This window comes from Amblyomma maculatum, chromosome 1 (assembly GCF_055883805.1).
Source record: "Amblyomma maculatum isolate TAMU_Amacu chromosome 1, ASM5588380v1, whole genome shotgun sequence".
In the NCBI taxonomy this organism is placed as follows: Eukaryota; Metazoa; Arthropoda; class Arachnida; order Ixodida; family Ixodidae; genus Amblyomma; species Amblyomma maculatum.
Window position 1 is genome coordinate 385,908,422 of NC_139344.1, and position 21,148 is coordinate 385,929,569.

General features: G+C 45.4%; 1 protein-coding gene across 2 annotated transcripts in view; it reads right to left on the reverse strand.

Moving 5' to 3' along the window:
• Window positions 1-14,877, reverse strand: part of LOC146208430 (uncharacterized) — a 36,163-nt gene extending 21,286 nt beyond the window's left edge. The window contains exons 1-4 of one of the 2 annotated variants that reach the window (XM_084587274.1): window positions 14,732-14,877; window positions 11,221-11,372; window positions 3,185-3,258; window positions 626-703 (exon numbers count right to left, since the gene is read on the reverse strand). In XM_084587274.1, the coding sequence (XP_084443400.1) occupies window positions 626-703; window positions 3,185-3,258; window positions 11,221-11,372; window positions 14,732-14,803 (376 nt within the window). In that variant the 5' untranslated portion in view covers window positions 14,804-14,877. Of the gene's footprint in view, window positions 1-625; window positions 704-3,184; window positions 3,259-11,220; window positions 11,373-14,100; window positions 14,317-14,731 lie in introns of those variants that run through there. The other variant, XM_084587272.1, reaches the window with a different exon arrangement.
• Between the last annotated feature and the right edge of the window lie 6,271 nt (window positions 14,878-21,148).

Sequence of the window (21,148 nt, forward strand, 5' to 3'; positions counted from 1 at the left end):
CATCGCGGCTATCCGCAGGAAAAAAACAGCCAATGGTTGCAGTAAAGCACAAAACTGAATTTACATTTGAGTTTATATACAGTTGTCACTAAATCGACAGTAGAGCTGAAGATCGAGGTCTTTTGATTCCTGCGTATACCACGAGAGGAAAACAAGGCAGCCCTGGACTAGTGCAGTACAGTTTGCAAGAACAGGACAGGGTTTCATCTATAAGGTTTGAGTACTCTTCTTACATCGTGTGCTTAAATCTGCGTAAAAGTGGCACGAAAGCAGCGTTGAGAATAGAGACCCAGAGAAAATATACACACTCGCTCACTAGCCCGAACAGCCGTTCTGCATCACTTTGCCTATGTTTAGAGTGGAAGCAGTGCGTGTAATGCAAATATGCAGTGCCCGAAACCAAGGTACACAAATTGTGAAGGAACGAGCCGCATAAAAAAAAAAAGAAATTTACCGCAAGCTGACCTACACATCTTCCTCTCGGACTGCAAATTTCCCGACGGCGTTGCTGCACTAAACATTTATTCCCACAGATTGTGCTCTTTACGTACAATTTTAAACCACGCAACAAACTGCCGTTTTCAAAATACATATCAATATTCATAATCACAAAAGTTGCACTTACTGATGCTTTGAAAAGTCATAACACCACAACGGTCATGGAAGTACCAAGCACGTAGTCTGTACCACAACTCCGGAAATCCTGGCAGAGCGTGGGGGAAGAGCAACAATTGACAGACACCATATTTATGCGTCTCGCAGAATAAAAAACAGGAAATTCTAGGTGGTGAAAAGAGATCAGTATAGTATCACAAATGTTTCAAATTTCTTCACTGGATACATAAGGAAACAATGTGTATGTTTTTTGTGTATAACAAACAGCTGCGTATACTTCCTTTTCATGTGTCACTTTCGAAACGTAGCGTACGCTTCACACGTCACATTCAACCTGCTCTGAAATCTATTCCCCACAACTTAAACCGATATTAATGTAAAAAATAGAAAATTATTACTCTCGAGGCTTCAAATAGTTGTTGTGGCTGCTTAAAGTTGTCTAAAGCTTTTCAAATATCTTGCATTGGTTAGTACTCAGAATACCTACAAACAAGCGCATGCAAACTTAATTTATGGGCCCCAGATCTACTTTACGCAAGTGTATGCACAGAATTGACGAACCTTTTACCTTGATTTTTACCTTCTCAAAGCTTCATCCAGTCGTATTAAGATTAGGGCAACAATTACACAATGATATCGACACAAACAATCGTATACGGGCACAAAGAAAAGCTACACAGCTTTCACAGAAACTTCATAGGTAGCAAAAAATTTGCGTTGTCTGTGTTTTGTGGAACAGAAACTATACCGCCACTTTGGTAGTTGTTCTAGTATCTGAGCAAACGGGATAGCTAGGATATCACAGAGAAAGAGCGAATTGACCAGCACATTAAATTGGAATTGGGTCGGTAAAATATTTTAAGAGGGATGCCCAAGGGGAGAAGTTGATAACAGAACCTTCAAAGGTGCATTGGTAGAGAAATGTACTAGGTCGCTAAACCCTGCGTGTGGTTGAATATGGCAAGCAGAAAAGCCATCTTGTCAATAGCACATACCAGCCACTCGAAGCATCGGCTATTGAACCTGCTCATTTATTGAATTCGTGGCCTGTCGAACTCAAGGCAGGTGTTCATAGGGTGGCTCAATTAGCTTTGAAAGTACAGTGTTTATTTCTCACATAATCGACAACGTCTCCAATCTTGAAATGATACTCTTCAGTCAGGTTTAACCACATACTCACTGCATTTTTTTTTTCAGTGTTTTCGTCATTATTTCGAGCTTAAGCCCAAATTTTCCAGGCAAATATTTCAATGGGTAGGGTTCAGATCATTTTTGGGCTCAGGAAAGATAGCGCATTATTGCTTCATAATAATAAGGTGAACATCTTGGATTCAAATTTACGGATATTGTATGTAATACATTTTAAATGTTTTTCTGTGCGTGCACTTAACACAGCCGCGTAATCTCCGATTAAGGCTTAGATGACGCGGAAGTTACTCCTCTGACTTTTGATTGTTGGGAGAAGATCACTAATTACGTCATATTGGTGAGGATTTTATACTTCTGGGTGCCTTCTATCACTTTTCTGCGTGACTCGCCGAATTTACTCGAGCAACATTCTGTGGGCCTCGCCCTCAATAGTTTTCTATTTCGTCTTTCGAGTAAGAACTCCTGCATATGTAATGTTGCACGCTTTTAGTGACACATCAGCATACGACCCTGACTTGCGACATCATGAAAATCCTGAACATTGTCGTGAAGTGTCATATCAACATACGGCCCTTACTTGCGTCATCATGAAAATCCTGAACACTTTCGCAACTAAAATAGTTGATCGCACCTCCTTTTCACACGCTATAAGAGCATTTATTGTGATTCCTTCGAAAATCCTCGCACGTTGACCATTCGACCTCTTCGGATTCTGAAGCTTCTTTAGTTTTCACAGAGCAGAACAGTGCAGTTTTTATCCCTAGGTGCGTTCAAGTAAACATTTTTATTATTTGATAGTCGCCGCTTGAAAGGGTTGTCCAGCATGCCAATCTTTCCAATCTGTAACACAGGCTTTCCTTGCATAACGTGACTAAATATACCATAGTCAATCCACACATCTGTATAAATATAGACTCCTATTGCCGCTGTTCTCTTATTCTTGTCCTAGGATATCAAACACCGCGATTCCGCAGTGGTGTGGGTGCATCGAGTATGAAGGCTGGAGAAATTGTGTGATTGTGAATTCCTCTCGTCTTAGTGTCCATGTGGCCAATCTTCGTACGGCATAGAGCTGCGAATTTGGCGTTTTATAGGACATTACTGAAGCCTTCACAGAGCTATGAATGCACTGCCAACTCCCTATGTCAAAACTCACCCTATGTGTCCACTCTCGAGCTTGCATGTCTGGTTTGTCGGTACTTATAAACACAAATTTTCTCTGTGAAGCTAAATGCGATTTACCGCGTTGCTACATGCACAGCAATTTGGATGTCTGAATAGTATATTACCATGAGTTAGCCTAAAGGTGTTGTTCTTTAGCATTCTTACAATGCGTAAGATATCACGACTCGAGAAAGCTTCGATTTGTTTTATAATGGTGCACTGCTAGCTAAAAGATCAGTTTATACGTGGTTCATACCTTGTCTATGACCAATCTTCATATATGGCCCCTCGCCATCATTGCCAAGCTCCGCATAAAGATACGTCTGAACCCTGCAATGTAGTTGGTGAAAATCGGCAATATAAACCTCAGACAGTATAATCCATGTTCTACCTTTGAACTGGAACATCTGCTCATAAGCAATGAAACTGTGCATATATTTGTTTTCTTGTGTATAATCGACCTCTTACGCATCAATACAGCCCTTTATTTTGTGAAATATTACAATATTGTTACAGGTGCAACCAATTTCATTGAAACATTAGAGTCAGTGAACATCGCATAGCTATATAAGGCGGCGAGAAAGTACCAGTGTCTTCACTGCTGCCACGAAAAGGTATTGTAGCGTGTGCAACAGCAGCCGCTGGGCGGCTGCTCATCGCAAGTCTCGTGCGCTGACTTGAAGAAGAAATGGCCCCGTGACGTTCGATTAGAAGAGGCTGAAGTTTGGTGCTGACTGTCTCTCGATGCTCTGGCCCCGCTCTGCTGTGCCTGTTGGATCAATCCCCCATTAAAGCCAACCTTCTGGTTACGGGCCTAAACGGCTACGTGATAATATATTTCATTTCTAGACATTGCTGCCTTGTTGTGAAGGTTCCGACTTTTAAAAGCGATCCCGCGAGAAATTATCTCGCTCTAGGAGTCGCAAATACAGAGTTTGTATAAACAACACCAGTTCATTCCGAATCAATAAGAACACTTTGAAACGATAAAACATCGGAAGACACTGTAAAGTAAAGTATACATTCTAGGCTTGCGGCAGCGCTATGACATGACTACAAAACGAAGGGGGACTGTGCTATCACTGCGCGGCAAGGTAAAACAAACTAGGGCGCGAATTAGGGGATGTGGCATGACAAAATCGCTCCTAGCGGCACAAGAGACATTGATTCGCGCTAGGCATCAACTCACCCAAAATAGCCTAACCCTTCTCCGGAGGCACAATTTCCGTCTTCATCCTGGTAGGGCTCCGCTCTGCCGTCCGTGTTCACCCAGGATGCATCGTGCCGCTTGCTGACAGCACGACCGCGTCCCAACCGCGCTGTCTCGGAATCCCCCGTTCATGGCTTTCAGCCATCCTTATCAGGACCCACTCTCAAGTCGAGCACATGTCACGCCCCGCGATAAAGTATGCACATGCGCAGTTGCGCTACCTCCGCGCGCACCGATATGGAGTGGAAGAAGCGCGCGTAGTTCAAAATGCCAAGAGGCACGCGGGAGCCGCACAGTTTATACATTGAGCCACGCTCTCCAATATGTAATTTCGGTCCATTGTATGAGACCGTTGGATGGGAGCTAAGTGCTGGTGGCGTTAGTGATGGTGAAATCTTATTTCCGTCAGAAAGCATATTTGTCAGATAATCAATGTGTTCTGTACGCGCATGCCAGAGGCGCATTTTCTCGATAACACTTGAACGCGGACCTTATCGCTTGCATGCCCCAGTGCGCGGGCGCTGTCATCCTATCCTGCATACCTCGTGATGCGCTTAGGGCACGCAGACTTGGTGATGCGTTTACCCTTTGAAATGAAATACCCTTGCAGATAGGCATAGTTTCACGCGAGCTGCGGAATAGTCTTCTCTTTTTATAGCATAAGTGACGGCGCCGGCTTCGCAAAACTTTGCGCAGATTAATAAGAGAGGGTTGCGTGTTTTTCAGCTTCTGCGACGGCATCTATTTCATGGATCTCCATGGAGCCTTGCGCACTTACTAATGAGTATACAACTTCGAGGCCGTCTTCCAGACTTCTCCGCTCCTCAGGCAACCGAAGTAAAGAAGCAGATGCAAAGGCACCGGGCAAGGCCGGAACTACAACCAGTCTGGACAGGAAACAATGATCTCCTTTTAGAGGACCGAGGCTGGACCACTAGAGCCAGAGTAACGCGGCAGGTCACACCACGAACATATTTGATGGAGACAGAGGAGAAGAAGCAGATGCAAAGGCACCGGGCAAGGCCGGAACTACAACCAGTCTGGACAGGAAACAATGATCTCCTTTTAGAGGACCGAGGCTGGACCACTAGAGCCAGAGTAACGCGGCAGGTCGCACCACGATCATATTTGATGGAGACAGAGGAGAAGAAGCAGATGCAAAGGCACCGGGCAAGGCCGGAACTACAACCAGTCTGGACAGGAAACAATGATCTCCTTTTAGAGGACCGAGGCTGGACCACTAGAGCCAGAGTAACGCGGCAGGTCACACCACGATCATATTTGATGGAGACAGAGGAGAAGAAGCAGATGCAAAGGCACCGGGCAAGGCCGGAACTACAACCAGTCTGGACAGGAAACAATGATCTCCTTTTAGAGGACCGAGGCTGGACCACTAGAGCCAGAGTAACGCGGCAGGTCGCACCACGATCATATTTGATGGAGACAGAGGAGAAGAAGCAGATGCAAAGGCACCGGGCAAGGCCGGAACTACAACCAGTCTGGACAGGAAACAATGATCTCCTTTTAGAGGACCGAGGCTGGACCACTAGAGCCAGAGTAACGCGGCAGGTCACACCACGATCATATTTGATGGAGACAGAGGAGAAGAAGCAGATGCAAAGGCACCGGGCAAGGCCGGAACTACAACCAGTCTGGACAGGAAACAATGATCTCCTTTTAGAGGACCGAGGCTGGACCACTAGAGCCAGAGTAACGCGGCAGGTCGCACCACGATCATATTTGATGGAGACAGAGGAGAAGAAGCAGATGCAAAGGCACCGGGCAAGGCCGGAACTACAACCAGTCTGGACAGGAAACAATGATCTCCTTTTAGAGGACCGAGGCTGGACCACTAGAGCCAGAGTAACGCGGCAGGTCACACCACGATCATATTTGATGGAGACAGAGGAGAAGAAGCAGATGCAAAGGCACCGGGCAAGGCCGGAACTACAACCAGTCTGGACAGGAAACAATGATCTCCTTTTAGAGGACCGAGGCTGGACCACTAGAGCCAGAGTAACGCGGCAGGTCGCACCACGATCATATTTGATGGAGACAGAGGAGAAGATCCTACTGCATCTCAAGGGGCAGCACATCCTAAGAACGGTAGAGCCGTTTTACTAGCCTGGTGACACTGCCGACCACGCCCACCTTCACCAAAAAACTACAGGCAGTTTACGCGAAACAAGCCCTGCGGGAACACAAGCATATCCGACAGCTTCTAGCTTGCACAACACGGCAGCTCTATGGGGCGCTCTGCGCGGGCTAGGCACCCACGAGTGCGTCTTAACATACGATAAGAATTTTCAACCGAAACCTGGACCCTCACCTGGACGTGAGGTGGATGTAACGTAGATCTGCTTAGCGAGGAGCTCACTGCGCAGTCAGAACCCCAAGCTCCCAGTGTGCATTGCGTGACCAGCCTGACCGTCGTGCGCCTTAATAAACAGCTCGTTTTAGTACTCGCCATGGTGTGCGTGCAGTCTCTCGCATATATCAGAGATTGCAAATAAGCATTGTGAAAAAAAAATACAACACATGAAATGGGTTGCGGTATAAATAAGTGCCGCTGAATGGCAAGCATTTCTTGTAATAAATCTGTATTCCGCGTTCAGAAGCCGCGCGTTCATTTCTTGTGCGCCTTGGTCCACACTTGCCATTACAAGTATAACATATAAATGAAAACAGATATGCACATAGTTAACTGTGGCACCCTGGACTAATGAGAGTTCCGCGTGAGGAAGCGGAGTGCGGTCCTTGCAGTCGCTCTGGCCGCAACTGCTGCATGCTTCCAGCAGCTACCGCAGTGCAAAACGAATAGCATGGTTTGCTGGTGCACTCAAACAAAACGCAAAATAGCATCACTACACCTGACGGCTTCCACAAACACTGCGTAGTAGCCGTCGTACACTGCCGCTACCGCTGCGCCAACGGCGCCCACACTGCCCAAGATGGCGCCGCCCAGGCATTGAAAATAAAATATTATATATATACATGTGTGTGTGTGTGTGTGTGTGTGTGTGTGTGTGTGTGTGTGTGTGTGTGTGTGTGTGTGTGTGTGTGTGTGTGTGTGTGTGTGTGTGTGTGTGTGTGTGTGTGTGTGTGTGTGTGTGTGTGTGTGTGTGTGTGTGTGTGTGTGTGTGTGTGTGTGTGTGTGTGTGTGTGTGTGTGTGTGTGTGTGTGTGTGTGTGTGTGTGTGTGTGTGTGTGTGTGTGTGTGTGTGCGCGTGCGTGCGTGCGTGCGTGCGTGCGTGCGTGAGCGCGCACGCGCGCGCGCGCGTGTGGAGGAAAGAAGCCAACAGTCGGCGGGGCCAAGGAAAGCATTAGAGATCGTACTTTGTCATTTTTTTTTAGTTTTTACTTCGATAATCACATAAATTAGTAATGTAGTCCGTTTAGGGGGCAAATAATTAAACACAAAAGTAGAAGAAAAAACAACGTGCCGACGGAGGGAACCAAACCCACGACCTCCGAATACTGCGTCCCGTGCTCTTCCAACTGAGCTACATCGGCCGCTGTCCCACCTGCTACTTTCTTGGGTACTAATGTTTTCTGTAAACGAACCTTGAGAGTAGAGTGTTCACACTCTCAAGGTTCGTATACAGACAACATTAATCTAGAAGCCATAGGTAGTGTAACAGGGTTCTAGCACAGCTTTCATCCTCGCTCTTGATCACGTTCTACGTGACGCTGGCGGTAACACAGGACGTTCCACGTCAACCGCTATGGTTGAGGGTGGCGCTGTTGAACACTCTCAAGGTTCGTATACAGACAACACTAATACCCAAAAAAGTAGCAGGTGGGACAGCGGCCGATGTAGCTCAGTTGGAAGAGCACCGGACGCGGTATTCGGAGGTCGTGGGCTCGCTTCCCACCATCGGCCCGTTGTTTTCCTTCTACTTTGCGTTTAATTATCTTTCCCCTAAACAGACTACATTACTAATATATGTAATCATCGATATAAAAATTTAAAAAAGACATAAAGTACAATCCCCAATGCTTTCCTTGGCCTCGCCGACTGTTGGCTTCATATATATATATATATATATATATATATATATATATATATATATATATATATATATATATTGTAGTGTGGTAATCTTCATCGTCATAGCCACTGACATGCGTCGCGTGCTGCCGCTCTCAAGAACGAAGAAGTTGGTCGTTGTCTGTGTAATTCGCTACGCCTTACGCCCGGCTGCGAGTTCATCCCGAGCAGCTGGATCCATCTGCGTCGACTGAATAAACACACCCCTACAATTCGTGGAGGTGCTGGGTGCGTTCCCGTCCACCCTGGAACTAAGAAGCCGCACATTACCCTCTGCTTCCAGCATGCCGGATGACACTGCCTCGACATCGTCGCCCTTCCCAACCACCGTGCTGTGTTCTGGAGCTCTACGGCAGCGTGATCCGTGCCTCTTCAGTGGCACAGCCGACCAAGACGTCGGCGATTGGTTGTCGGCGTATGAGCGCGTCACTTTTTACAACAGATGGGACGACGCTATCAAGCTAGGTAACGTAATCTTCTATCTGACTGACGTGGCGAACCTCTGGTTTCGCAACCATGAGGCAGACCTGCCACCTTGGTCTGCATTAAAAAAGACTTTTGAGGAAGTGTTCGGCCGCCTTGCAGTTCGCAAGCTCCGAGCAGAACAACGCTTGCGTGAGCGCACTCAGCATGCCGAAGGGTCGTTCACCAGTCATATAGACGACATCGTGGACCTGTGCAAGCGTGTCGATCCGCTAATGTCCGAAGCGGATAAGATCGAAAACATCATGAATGACATCTCTGACGACACGTGCCAGATCCTCTGGGTGAAAAATCCTGCCACGGTCAGTGACGTTATCAAACTTTGCCAGAGCTACGACGTGCTTCGTAAGAAGCGCGCTTCTACCCGGCGGTCCGGGACGACGCCATCTCTACACTAGCGCTGGGCGGTTCTACCTCATCAGACGACAGCCCTTTGCTTCAACAAATCAAAGCCTTTGTTCTAGAAGAGGTCGCCCGCCAGCTATCACTGGTCCCTCGGTTACAGGATACTGGCTACCTTGCTCCTAACATGGCTCCGTCTTTGGCCCCTACCATACCGCGTGCCGTGCAAGATACATCTCTGATGTCCTTCCGCCCAGGTCCATGCTCCCGCCCAGCCCTGTGTTGCCGCCCAGCCCCGTGCCGGCGCAAGTAACCGCACCACTGACTTACGCCCAAGTTGCGGCCAGGCCGCTAATGCCATCAGCATCTCTTTCCTACCAGGCCGCACCTTCCAACCTTCCTTCGCCTTTGCATGGGTCTGCATTCCATGTCCCTATTCCAAGGGTACGCCAACGCCCTACGAACCCTTGGCGTACCGCGGACAACCGCCCAATCTGCTACTCTTGCGGGCTTCCGGGCCATGTCGCACGCCTTTGCCGCCAACGCCTTCCACCTTCTCGACCTGACCTCTGGAACTACTCCTACGATACAGACCAGCCCTCACCAAAAACTCCGCCCGGTTCCCACTTTGTATCTCGTGACAATCAAACGTATTGTAGGGTGTTCAATAGGAGGCTGTTCGGCATAAATGCACGGAATATGCAGCATAAACACTAATTAAGTTACAAGACGGAATAGTCCTCACCATAGCTCAATCTAATGAGCACCGGACAATAAATTCGAACGTTGTGTGTTCGGATCCTATCGGTGCCACGTGGTTGTTGTTTTTTCTGGCCTTGTCTATTCGTTTATCTCCGTGATTGTTATTTTGGCATTGACTAATAAAAAAGTCCCATAAGCTTTCCTTGCTGTCAATGACTGTTGGCTTCAACATTTTCTGCATTTGTTTGCTGATTAGCCTAACGAGGACCTCGAATCTAATAACCTTCATGTCGTGGGTACATAAGAGGTTTATCTAAGCGCTCCTTCTTTGCTCGTTAGGTTATGTTCTACGTGACAATCGCGGTAACATAAGACGTCCTACGTCCGACGCTTGGAACGAGGATGCCGCTGGCGAACATTCAAGGATAGACTACACGCAAATCAATGCCTAATAAATTAGCAGACTCGATAAACCGCAACCGTCGTACTGTCTTTTGAGCACCGGAAGCGAAATTATGCAATAGTGAGTTCAGATTGCACCAGTAATATAGGATGGTTTTTCCTTCAGCTTTCCGATCTCTTACCTCACTGATAACACTATTAATTCACTTTGATAGTGGAGGTGGAGCTGGCCCACCCGGATTTCTCTGAGTTGCGCACGCTACTCATCATGGCCCGGAAAACACTTCAAGCAATTAGGATATCCTGGACTAAGGAAACCCAACTCCGCTATTCACGCAATTGACCAAATTTTACTCTTCTCGCGCTCCGATTTATAAAAGCAAAAAAATCCCATGTGCTTTTTTTTTTTGGTGCCGGTGGCTGTTGCGTCCATTTGAGTATGCATCTTACTGCAGTATAACAATTGCCTTCTTCTACTTTCTTTTGTAATATCTTATTCCAACTGTACCTGACACCCTACAAGGAAAAATATCCTGTAGCTCTGTCTCTATTTGTTATGAAGAGTTTTTGCCTCGCACGAGAAATATTAGATCCAGCAAGTACTTTCATAACATGTTTGCGCTACAAATGAATTGATTCCATAGGTAAATATTAGCGCTAAGGTAACCAATCAGGGGGCTCACAGGTTGTAATATTCAACGTACATCTTCTACACTTTAAATGTTTTTCTAAGAGTTCCACGTGGTCAAGATCAATCCAGAGAGTGTCCCAAAAGCATACCTGAAATCTCACTTTGTACTACGAAAGAAAAGTTTGCTAAATGAACAGCGCGATTAGGTATAAATAAGGTGTTTGTTCTTTACTGCTCCTCTATTATAGGTGCTTCTTCACGATATTTCCATATCTAAAACCGTTTTCAAGTGTAGTAGTAGGTTCTTCTTATAAAATATATGTACACCAATAATAATCCCTTCGTCTTGCTACTTTCGCTTAGAACACAAGAATGGCTAATAACTCTTATTCCCTCTTTGCCTCAAACTGAATATCCTCTCGATATCCAGGCATGTGTTTGATAAAGGAGAGTGATTGAGACAGGCTGTTACTTTTTTGGCCCAACTGTGAAGTTCTGGGTGAATTCATAGTGCGTAGGGGTCAGTTTCACTTTGTGTGCGAAAAGACACTCATGATCTACGCTGTTTGTAGCCATTGTGTAGTTCCTTTGAAGCGTCCAAATCTTCTGTGTGGTGTTGATTGACTGCAAGAGAAAAAGAGTACCGAGTTCAGAAGAAACAGTGGTAAGACGCCAGCGAACATTTATGGTTATAAATTATTACATCGAAAGTTCAACTTTGAAGTATCGTCATGTTCTCAACCATTCCTCACATTTTTTGCCCTTCCTTTCAATGTCATTATACTACGTGACACTATTGGAATGCGGGGCCATTTAAGCCCGATGCTGCAGTAAAGGATGGTGCTCTGGAAAATGCCAAGTTGTTAAACATAATGCAAAATATGCTCACACGTATACTGTTAGCGTATGCGTTTCAGTATAGCAAGTACGTGAAATGCAGATTTCGTGGATTTTAATTCCTCTGACATTTGAGGGCCCTGGTTATCGATTTCGCCTATGTTTGCTGGGAGCCTTCATCCTAATGCCACTGCGAGGATCATGTGGCACACTCTCGTCAATGTTGAAGAAGCACAGCTTAAACTCCAACCACTGGTCGATATTAGTAACGAAAAGGATTAATGGTATTTGGTAATGAATAAAGGTTATGCAATATATATTGATAAAGATAATGAAAAATGATAATGGCAAATAAAATGATCAGAAAATGACTAAAATCACAACAGAACGGCCAGTATGTCCAACGACGACTTGTAATGACCGCATCTGACTAGAAATGAGTAAACATGCTTAGCTATGGATGATAATGATTTACAATGACTAGGCATGACTCAGCATGACTAAGGAACAACCAATATGTCGAACGATGACTTGTAATAGCCGCAATTAAATGAAAATGAGTAAATATGCTTAGCTATGAGTTGTAATGACTAGACATGACAGTATGACTACGGAACGACCAATATGTCAAAATATGTCAAACAACGACTTGTAATGGCCGCAACTGACTGGAAATGAGCGAACGTGTTTAGCTATTAAGGGTAACACCTACAATGACTAGGCATGACTTGGCATCACTCAGCTTCACTACGGAACAACCAGTAAGTTAAACGATGACTTGTAACGGCCGCAATCTGACTGGAAATGAGTAAATGTGCTTAGCGGTGAGTGCCATGATAGTGACAAGGCATGACTCAGTATGACTACGGAACGACCAGTATGTCAAACAACGACTTAAAATGGCGGCAAATGAGTGGAAAAAGAGTAAATATGCTTAGCTAAATGTGGTAATGTCTACAATGACTAAGCATTGCTCAGCATGACTACGAAACGACCAATACAAATCGACGACTTGTAATCACCGCAGTTGATTGGAAATGAGTGAATATGTCTAGCTATAAGCGGTAATGACTACAATCACTAGTCCTGACTCAGCATGACTACGAAACTACCAATATGTCTGGATGCAAACGATAAGAGGCCAATGATAGGAGAGCAAGGGCAGGCTTTCACCGTTCTCTTTTTAAGAGACATCTTCGGGACCCTCTCATTTTTTTTTAACAAACAGAAAGAACCCCCAAAAAAGGCCCCGCACTACGCTACAATCAGAGTATTGTGCGTTCGTTGCTATACGAGCGGTGTCTTGGGTATTCGTGCGTGCCTTGTTGAAAGGCGTAGCTATTAAGAAGCGATGGCCTCTCAGGATGTCTGAGGTGGAACTCCAGACCAAGAAATAACAACTGCGAGGCAACTTCAACGTGAGTCGAATGGCCTTGGATGTGGGGATGGACGTAAGAGGAGCCTGGATATAAATAAACTAGTGGAAACAGAAACATAAAAATATGCATGAAAATGAACAAAGAAAGAAGGAACGGTTCATCAAAGGCGCAAATCGTTGCGATGACCAACAAAATAACTAAACTAAACTACACTAACATAAAAAAAAAATGCTTATCCAAGTAACACCACGCCTTAAAGTACTACAGCGTCTTATTTGCATTTGACGTAATCGCACTAAATCCTTCACGTTTTGTTTTGCCAAATATACAGTGAATATGATTTCCATGTAATTAGTATCTACGGCAGTAATTTTCATCTTTTATTGCATTAGCCGTTAGGAAAAAAGTACCCCTAAGCTTACTGGCTTTCAATGACTATTAACTTATTTGACTTTAAATTCACGCTTTCATCATTATCAACATCACCATCAGCCTGACTATACCCACTGCTGGGCGAAGGCCTCTCCCCTATTTCTACAATTATCCCGGTTCTGTGCTAGCTGCATCCACTTGACCCCTGCGAACTTTAACCTCATCCGCCCACCTAACTTTCTGCCGCCCTCTGCTACGCTTTCCTTCCCTTCTCGCTATAGGCACACACAACTCGCGGTTCGTAGTGAAGCCATCTACTCGGCGTAAAGGGGCCTGCAGCCCGCCTCTCAAGTCGCTGGGGATGACTGCCAGCTGTGTGCGTGTTTCGGTGGTATACGGTAATTGGCTTCTTAAATACATTGTACGATTCATCCTACAAGCCGGCCATAAATACTTATTGGCTTCTTTCTTTTCCATTTTTCCACTCGCGAATTCCTCTAGAACTGAACGTTTCAATTTCTGCAGAGCTCTAACACATTCGTAAAGGGTGTTTGACTTGCTTATTGCGGGGTAATCAGCAATAGGTTGCGTTTTAGCAAATATCTCCACAACACTTTTCAATTTTGCAGAATCTTGGTTTGCATACCCAGTAAGTGAAAAAATGCCCGGGGACAAAAAATAAGAATCACGAGACAACGAAAGAGTAGCGACCGCTGAAAGATCGCGCATTGGTGTGCAACACAGGAAAAGGAAAATTGCCTCACATAAAGGAACTCGTCGAAACTTGGGGCCGCATCGCCGCCGAGAGCAAGGGTGAGAAAGATGGCAAGCTCGAAACGGAGCATATGTCTTCGTTGGCTCTGGAGGCGTTTTCGCACGTTCAAATGAATTTTTGCTGTCTTTCCGCTCTAGAATTTATGCTAGGTCTTTTAGTACTGAGAGGGTTGTTACTGTGTACATTCGCATTAAAATAGTTCTTTGCTCCACCGCTGGTCAGCGTCAAACCTTTCATCATGCTGCTGCTGAGTTTCCCAGGAACGCGTTGACCTTTAACTTAAATGGCTTGCTAAAAGACTCGGTTTTTTCCACAGCGCATAACCGTTTTGTAGATGTCTAGAATGATGATGATGTTTCCAGCGTAAAGCGAGAGCTATTACGTCTGAAACATTCCTAAGGCCCTTTTTCAAGAATTATGCGTCAAAAATAGTTCGAGGAAACTTTTTTAACAAACTGCTCGCGGTTCGTCCAAGTGTAGTCCCCTTTTTAAACGGTTGGCATAAGGACTGTAGCTCCTGAATATGTTTTCATTGAGCCAATTAATAAAGTGCAACAAAGTCTTTTGAGATCCTTCATTTATGCTCATTAAAATGATTATGTTTACATATTGTATCTTACCTGAAACGTTTTCGCAGGAACGTCGGAAATAACAAAAGCTGTGCCCACCGTGTCAAGTGCTAACAATTCCATTAATCAAGTTCTGTGATGTGCAAGGGTCTTTGGCCTTTATTTGCGACACGTTTTTCAAGAAGTTCAATTATGGCAAGAACTTTTCCAGTTAAACAATGGGCTATGAGGTGCAGTCATAAAACCTTGACAATTTTGCTCCTAGGAAAAAAAATAAAAGCAAATTTGATGTTTGTAATAGTGATGTATGGATCACAGGAAATCATTGTTTGGGCAATCGTGCAGCCATTTCCTCATGGCGAGCTTTGCAGCGAGTTGAAAACAGAGCGGAAACTGTTCAGTGACACAACTTCTTTACATCATACAACAAAACTCTCAGTGGTGGCTACACTGACAACGACCGTTATCATTTCTCTGAAACAGCCTAAACCTGTTGCACCTTTGATAAGTATAGAAAGGGGAAAATATGGCTGACGTTTTTTGAGCTCTTTTATCTTCTTCGGCTATAATTCACGGTACTCGGGATGGTGCAAAAACAGGTTATCTTCACTAGTCTTACAAACTCGTTCGGCTGGTTCGTCCTTCCTGCGCGTGGTAAAAGTTCTGTAAGGTGAAATAAAGCAGTTAATGCTCGCCAGATGACCGCTTATCTCGTTTGGCATAAACTGCCCATAACTACGCTGAGTGTGCAGCTTCATAACGCTCAAGTTAAGTTCCAACAACCACCTTTACTTCTACTTCTGCCGATAACCTAGAGTAGAGAACGAGCTCACTACATAAACCTGAAGGGTGACGAATGTTGGTCATCATATTAAAGAGACACAGGCGACAGCTCTGTTGCAATTTTCATGTTGGCCAAATCCAATAGTAAGGCATTTGTCACTTTTCCTCACAAACCCGGCAGAGACGAATTTATGGCTGAAATATTGCAATCCGAGGCTAAAAATGTTTTTTTCTTCGCCATTGTTTTTCAAATTCATTTTTTTTTCCTTTTATGTGCTTGGAGAAAATGACGCATACTATGACGGAAACGCGTACCCCAATATAGCTGGCGCGCAGGAAGCGGTGCGCTCTAGCAGCAACGGAGATCAAAGCTGCCGCTAGCCGGAGCTGTTACACATTAGCGCTCGCTCGAAAACGAAGTTCTAGCGGCGCACGCCGACCTGCACTTCAACAAACTCGCCCTTCAAGAAGTGTCCGATTTCTTTATAAAGCTTAGGCGGCTCGAATAGCACGGTATCAAAAATACCCGAGTGCCTACGAGGAGACAGTGCCCACAACAAGTGAAGCAATGGGTGCGAAGGCTGACATGACAGATCCACCGTTATGAACAATAGGGAAACACTGCTGCGTGCGGCCGTTGGCAAGTACTAACTGCTATGAGTCATACTTTGCGGCGGGAAATAAAATCGAGAACTCGGGGCCCTGTTCTCCGCATTTTTTTCGTCGTTTTCTTTCTTGTTGCGTTTCTTATTATGAACCGACTGAGCTGCCCTTCGTTCAACACTTCCTGGAGTGTTCACACCTTAGGCGGCTTAGTCGAAAGCTGCCAGCGTCAATCTTCAGCAGAAAAATCTGAAGCTACAGTAGGTACCATGACACGTACTGATGCTCCAGATAGTTGTGTACGTGAGAAATGAGAAGACATAACAGCGAAGAACAAAGGATAAAAATGTTTAATTTTACATCGGCAACATTCATGCTTGTATGGAATACGGTGCATCGGTAAAACCAGCAAACTGATAGCCAAAAGAATATACGCAAACCCAGGGGCAATCGTATAGCAACCATGGCATTTCCGACTCATGACAAAAATACCTGTAAAAAAGCGCAGGTAGGCTACATAAGTTATAATAATGAGCAATGTCACAGCGTCGTGTAACAAAATTTCGTGGCGCTGTGATTACGGCACACTATTAGCATGCGTTGAGCTGCAGTTCAAATCGGGCACATTGAAATTATTTCTTTCCCGCTTTTCGGTCTGTGTGTTCTTTGTCGTGAAATATCAGTGCCATTTTGATTCTCAAAGACCTTTTCCAGCCTTTCTTTTCTCTCCCAGCAAACAGCATCCGCGAACAATACAAGGTCAGCCTGTACGACCGCTCCCATCCGGCTTCATGTACAATTATTGTTCAAAATAACCTGTACGCGCTATCCTCATACAGAAACCTTATACGGGATTAGGCATTAAGGAAGGTTACCGAGCCTTCAACTATCTGAGAACGTTGAATTGCCTGCAGCTTCTTCGCGTTTATAAACCGAAGTACATCATAAACAAAACCACGTGGCATGCGAGCTGCATAACTATGAGTGCGAAACGCCGAAACCTAACTGGCTAACTGTGGCGCCGCCTAGTGCAGGTGTCCTTTTCATTCCTACATTTAGGCTTTTTCGTGCAGTCTTATTTGCGTGGCTGTTCGATATCGGTGTTATTCAGTAGAATAAAGCGCTTGCGCACGCTCAGCACATAAACGGTTTATACGCGACAAGGGTAATGTCCACGTTCCTCACAAAATCCGGCTTCATCGCTGCTGTGGTCAATAAACCACGGGCATGTCGGCGAAATGTCACGGGCAGGCGGCAATTGTTAGTCTGCAGGTTGCGTCATATCACACGGCCATGTGAAATTAGTGATTGCAGAATAGCAGCCAACTCGGGAACTTCAATTGAAATGGGGATTGAACCGTCTGTTACATTTGTACCCTGAAGTAGACACGCTACACCTATTTCACACAGGTTTCGACAGCTTGGGTTAATCGGGTGCTCTTTCGCATACTGTGGTAGCGTACGCTGAGTTTCCGCGAAATAAAATATCCAAAGACGTTTGGCTGAAATTAAAATGCTCTTCGAAAGTGGTAATGCACAAGCTTTGCTCTTCTGCTACCAAGCTTTATGTAGTAGGCCGAAGTGATACGTACATGTCATTAATTAAATCTTAGCTTTTACTGTTAAGCCGCCAGACAGCAGCCCCGGGGTGGGCGCTAGCATCGAAGGCAATATTGCTCTAAATGTCAAGGTCAAATACAAACGCGAGCGTCAAAGGTAAAGCCCCAGATAAAGGTAAAATCTCAAATCATAGTCGCAAATACATGTATCTGTCCATCTTCATAAGATATAAGAACAGCGTATTAACCAGGCTTGGAAACTGTCATAGTGTGTCTATATGCAGCTGCCCCACAATCAAGATAATATTGTTTGTCTCACTCAGGCCCTAACCAGTGATTAAACTAGCAGCAAAGTGCGTGTACGCTAGCGAGGATCCACAAGAGGAGTACCAGATGTATGGTGGCTAGATGATTAGGTGTGCTGACCGATCAGGTTAACGCGCGGCTTTTTCATTGATATGACGATTCCGCAACCGGCGAAAACACGACCCGTGACCGCTACCTGCCACTGTCACCACGCATGAGTGAAAGTGACTCGCTTCACACTTTTCAGGCGCAAATGAGCTTATTGTGAACAAACTTGGTTCTGCAAATTAGAAAACAACATGAGAATGTTACAGAGCCAAGGCCCGGGGAACCGACTTTAAAGAAATCTGTTTAGTTCAGCTCGTCTTCTGCATTCCCTATTTTTCAGGTAAGCACTCCCAAATGCCGCAGCGTCAATTCTTCGTTACTTAATTTTTTTAATATCCCACGTCATAACCAGACGATTTCAAGATATAGTAAGGCCGAGCTCAACTTTCATCGCGATTAAATAAATGTAAATGAAAGTAGAAGGTTGGTTCCAAAATATCCAGGTAAACTACACAAAGAGCAGTAAATGGCACACGCACAAAATAATGTTTTGAGTCGACAGACACACATACAAAAAATGCTCCTGTGCGTCGTTCACAGAACGCGTCTCGACTTCAGATACCTGTTTATCGTGCGTTCTAAAGGGTGAGGTTGCTCTTATAGATGTGTTACACCATCTTTCATTACCTCTTGCACAAATTTGGCTCGCAAGTTTGACGAGCAGTGGTCCAGGAATTTTATTTGTAACAAAAGAACTTTACCCACTTTTTCTGCTGGTTGAAAAGGCTATATATTTCATTTACAGGAAAGCAAAGGCACACTATCTATCAAACCTTCCCTGTGGACACCTGAACTGCGCTGTAAGGAAAGAGAGGAAAGCGGAAAGATAGAAAGAAGGTTTGGTTTGGTTTGTAGGGTTTAACGTCCCAAAGCGACTCAGGCTATGAGAGACCCCGTAGTGGAGGACTCCGGAAATTTCGACCACCAGTGGTTCTTTAACGTGCACTGACAACGCACAGCACACGGGCGCCTTGCTTTTCGCCTCCACCGAAAAGCGGCCATCAAGGCCGGGATTCGATCCCGCACCCTTGGGGACAGTAGTCGAGCGCCGTAACCACTGCGCCACCCCGGCGGGGTGATAGAAAGAATGACCGTAGTGAAAGGCTACGGAGTAATTTCGATCATCTGAGGATCTTTAAAGGGCCACTGTCCAGGTTATGACCTCTTAAGCAAAGGTGCCTAATGCCTCGATCAGGTACCGGAGATAGTCTGTGCAAAATGCTACAGCGATACGCTCGCCACATAGCAAAAATACAAATCAAAGCTGTCTCATACTCCCCTTTTTGAAACCAGCTTCCTCGTTCTCTACGCTAGCCCGTCGAGCTGCGGGGCTGACGTGAGAATAGCAACAACATCCACTGGCCCGTCTCGTTGACTGACGGGTGAAGGATGGGCGTACACGACTAATGGTGTCCGACGCTCGCTGCGCGCTTTTCCTTCGCCACGGCTGGACAGAATGCAGCAGCTCACGCTCCCTTGATCCTTTCGTTTTCGCGCACGCGGAGTACCAAGCCCCATCTCCCAGAGGAGGAAGTGGAATTTGGCTTACAGAGGCTAGACGACCGCGGAGGATAGTGAAAAACGTCTGAGAGGGAACGGAAGGAGAGAAAAACGCAAAGTTGGTTGATTGCGCTGGCTGTAACTGAGTCATTAATTACTATTTTCCAAAACTGCGGCCTTTCGTTCTGGGAGCGAAGCCTCACAGTCTCCGGAGGAAGAAAATATTTTCGACCAGAGGTTCGACAGTGATTTAACGTGTATTGACATCGCACAGTGGAAAAAATCAAAAGGTGCGAAACCTTGAATTGAACCGTTTGTCGAGTCACTGTTGGCCACCCGCAAGTCAACGCTGTCAAGTAGACCTGGGGGACACTTCATACCACCCTCACTTCAGCTTAAGCTACTGGCTCGTCCGGCACTGCCTAATGCAGGTCGCGGCCCTGCTTCTGCGGCTACTTGTCGAATTCTTAGCCTTTCGTTTAGCACCTACATTTCTAGACCGGAGCATCGAACAGGACAGAAGGTACGGTATATAATCTTTCACCAAACGCTAATGTGCAACATTGCCTTTTATTACAGTGTTCTATGGCACTACTCTTATGACACGCTTCTACGCCCGCTCGATAAACTTCGCAAATATGGCACTAGCGCACAACGCACTGAGGCTGCAGCCACTTGTATACAAAGATCAAGAGCAAGATCTCATCTTTTGAACTATTCTGGATCCCGCAAATCAGAAAACAGCCAAACGTTCGGTCCCTTCCTCTTTTACTTGTTGCCCTATTTGCAGAATGGAACGAAAAAAGATGTTTTTTTTTTCTTATTCCGATCACATCTGTCAGAAAGCGCAGTGTATGCTTCCCTACGCCGCTTGCATTCGAACTATAACAGACGGCAAAAAGGGTACTTGTTTGTCTTCTGTTTATTGCTTCAAAGCCAGACAGCTTGAGTGTGAATTCCAAATGCTGTTACTTGTGATTACGCCTGCAATATGCAATATTAGTAAAAACAATTTGAGGTTAGCAAAACACACCACGTGATTGCCACAAGTAGCATCGGTTCACCGGTGAGGAGATGGCGCTGATGGAGAACAGCAGCGCCAGTTTTGTCATCATAGAGCGGAAGCACACGAAACTAAACTTTGACCTTGCCAGTCGGCACGACTACTCATGTAGTCACCGTAGCAGACCAGAGCAACTACCGCAATCGCATCATACGAATAAGGGCTAAGTTTATATGTCTCCCAATTTGGCCGCCATTTGAGCTGTCCGCAAGGCTGAAATAAAACGGCCCCGGACCACCATCAAGCATAGTATGTTGCGACAGCAGCAATACGCTCATCACAGAAGGAACGCCAGAGTGCGAGCAATGAGGAAATAGTCCACTTGGGTTCTGCGACTTTCCTGGCATAAATTATAAATAAATCATTTATTTATTTCAAAAATGACATACAAATACGAGCCTGCCCAAGCCAACAGGCTTGTGGGGCAGCGCTCGGCAGAATGAAGCAAGCCAGGGAGCGGCACAGTAAGTCAATATTGCACAAGACTCAAAATAAAACTAAAGAAAGGCAGTAAGAAATGACGGGGAAAAAAATAAAAAACAAAGA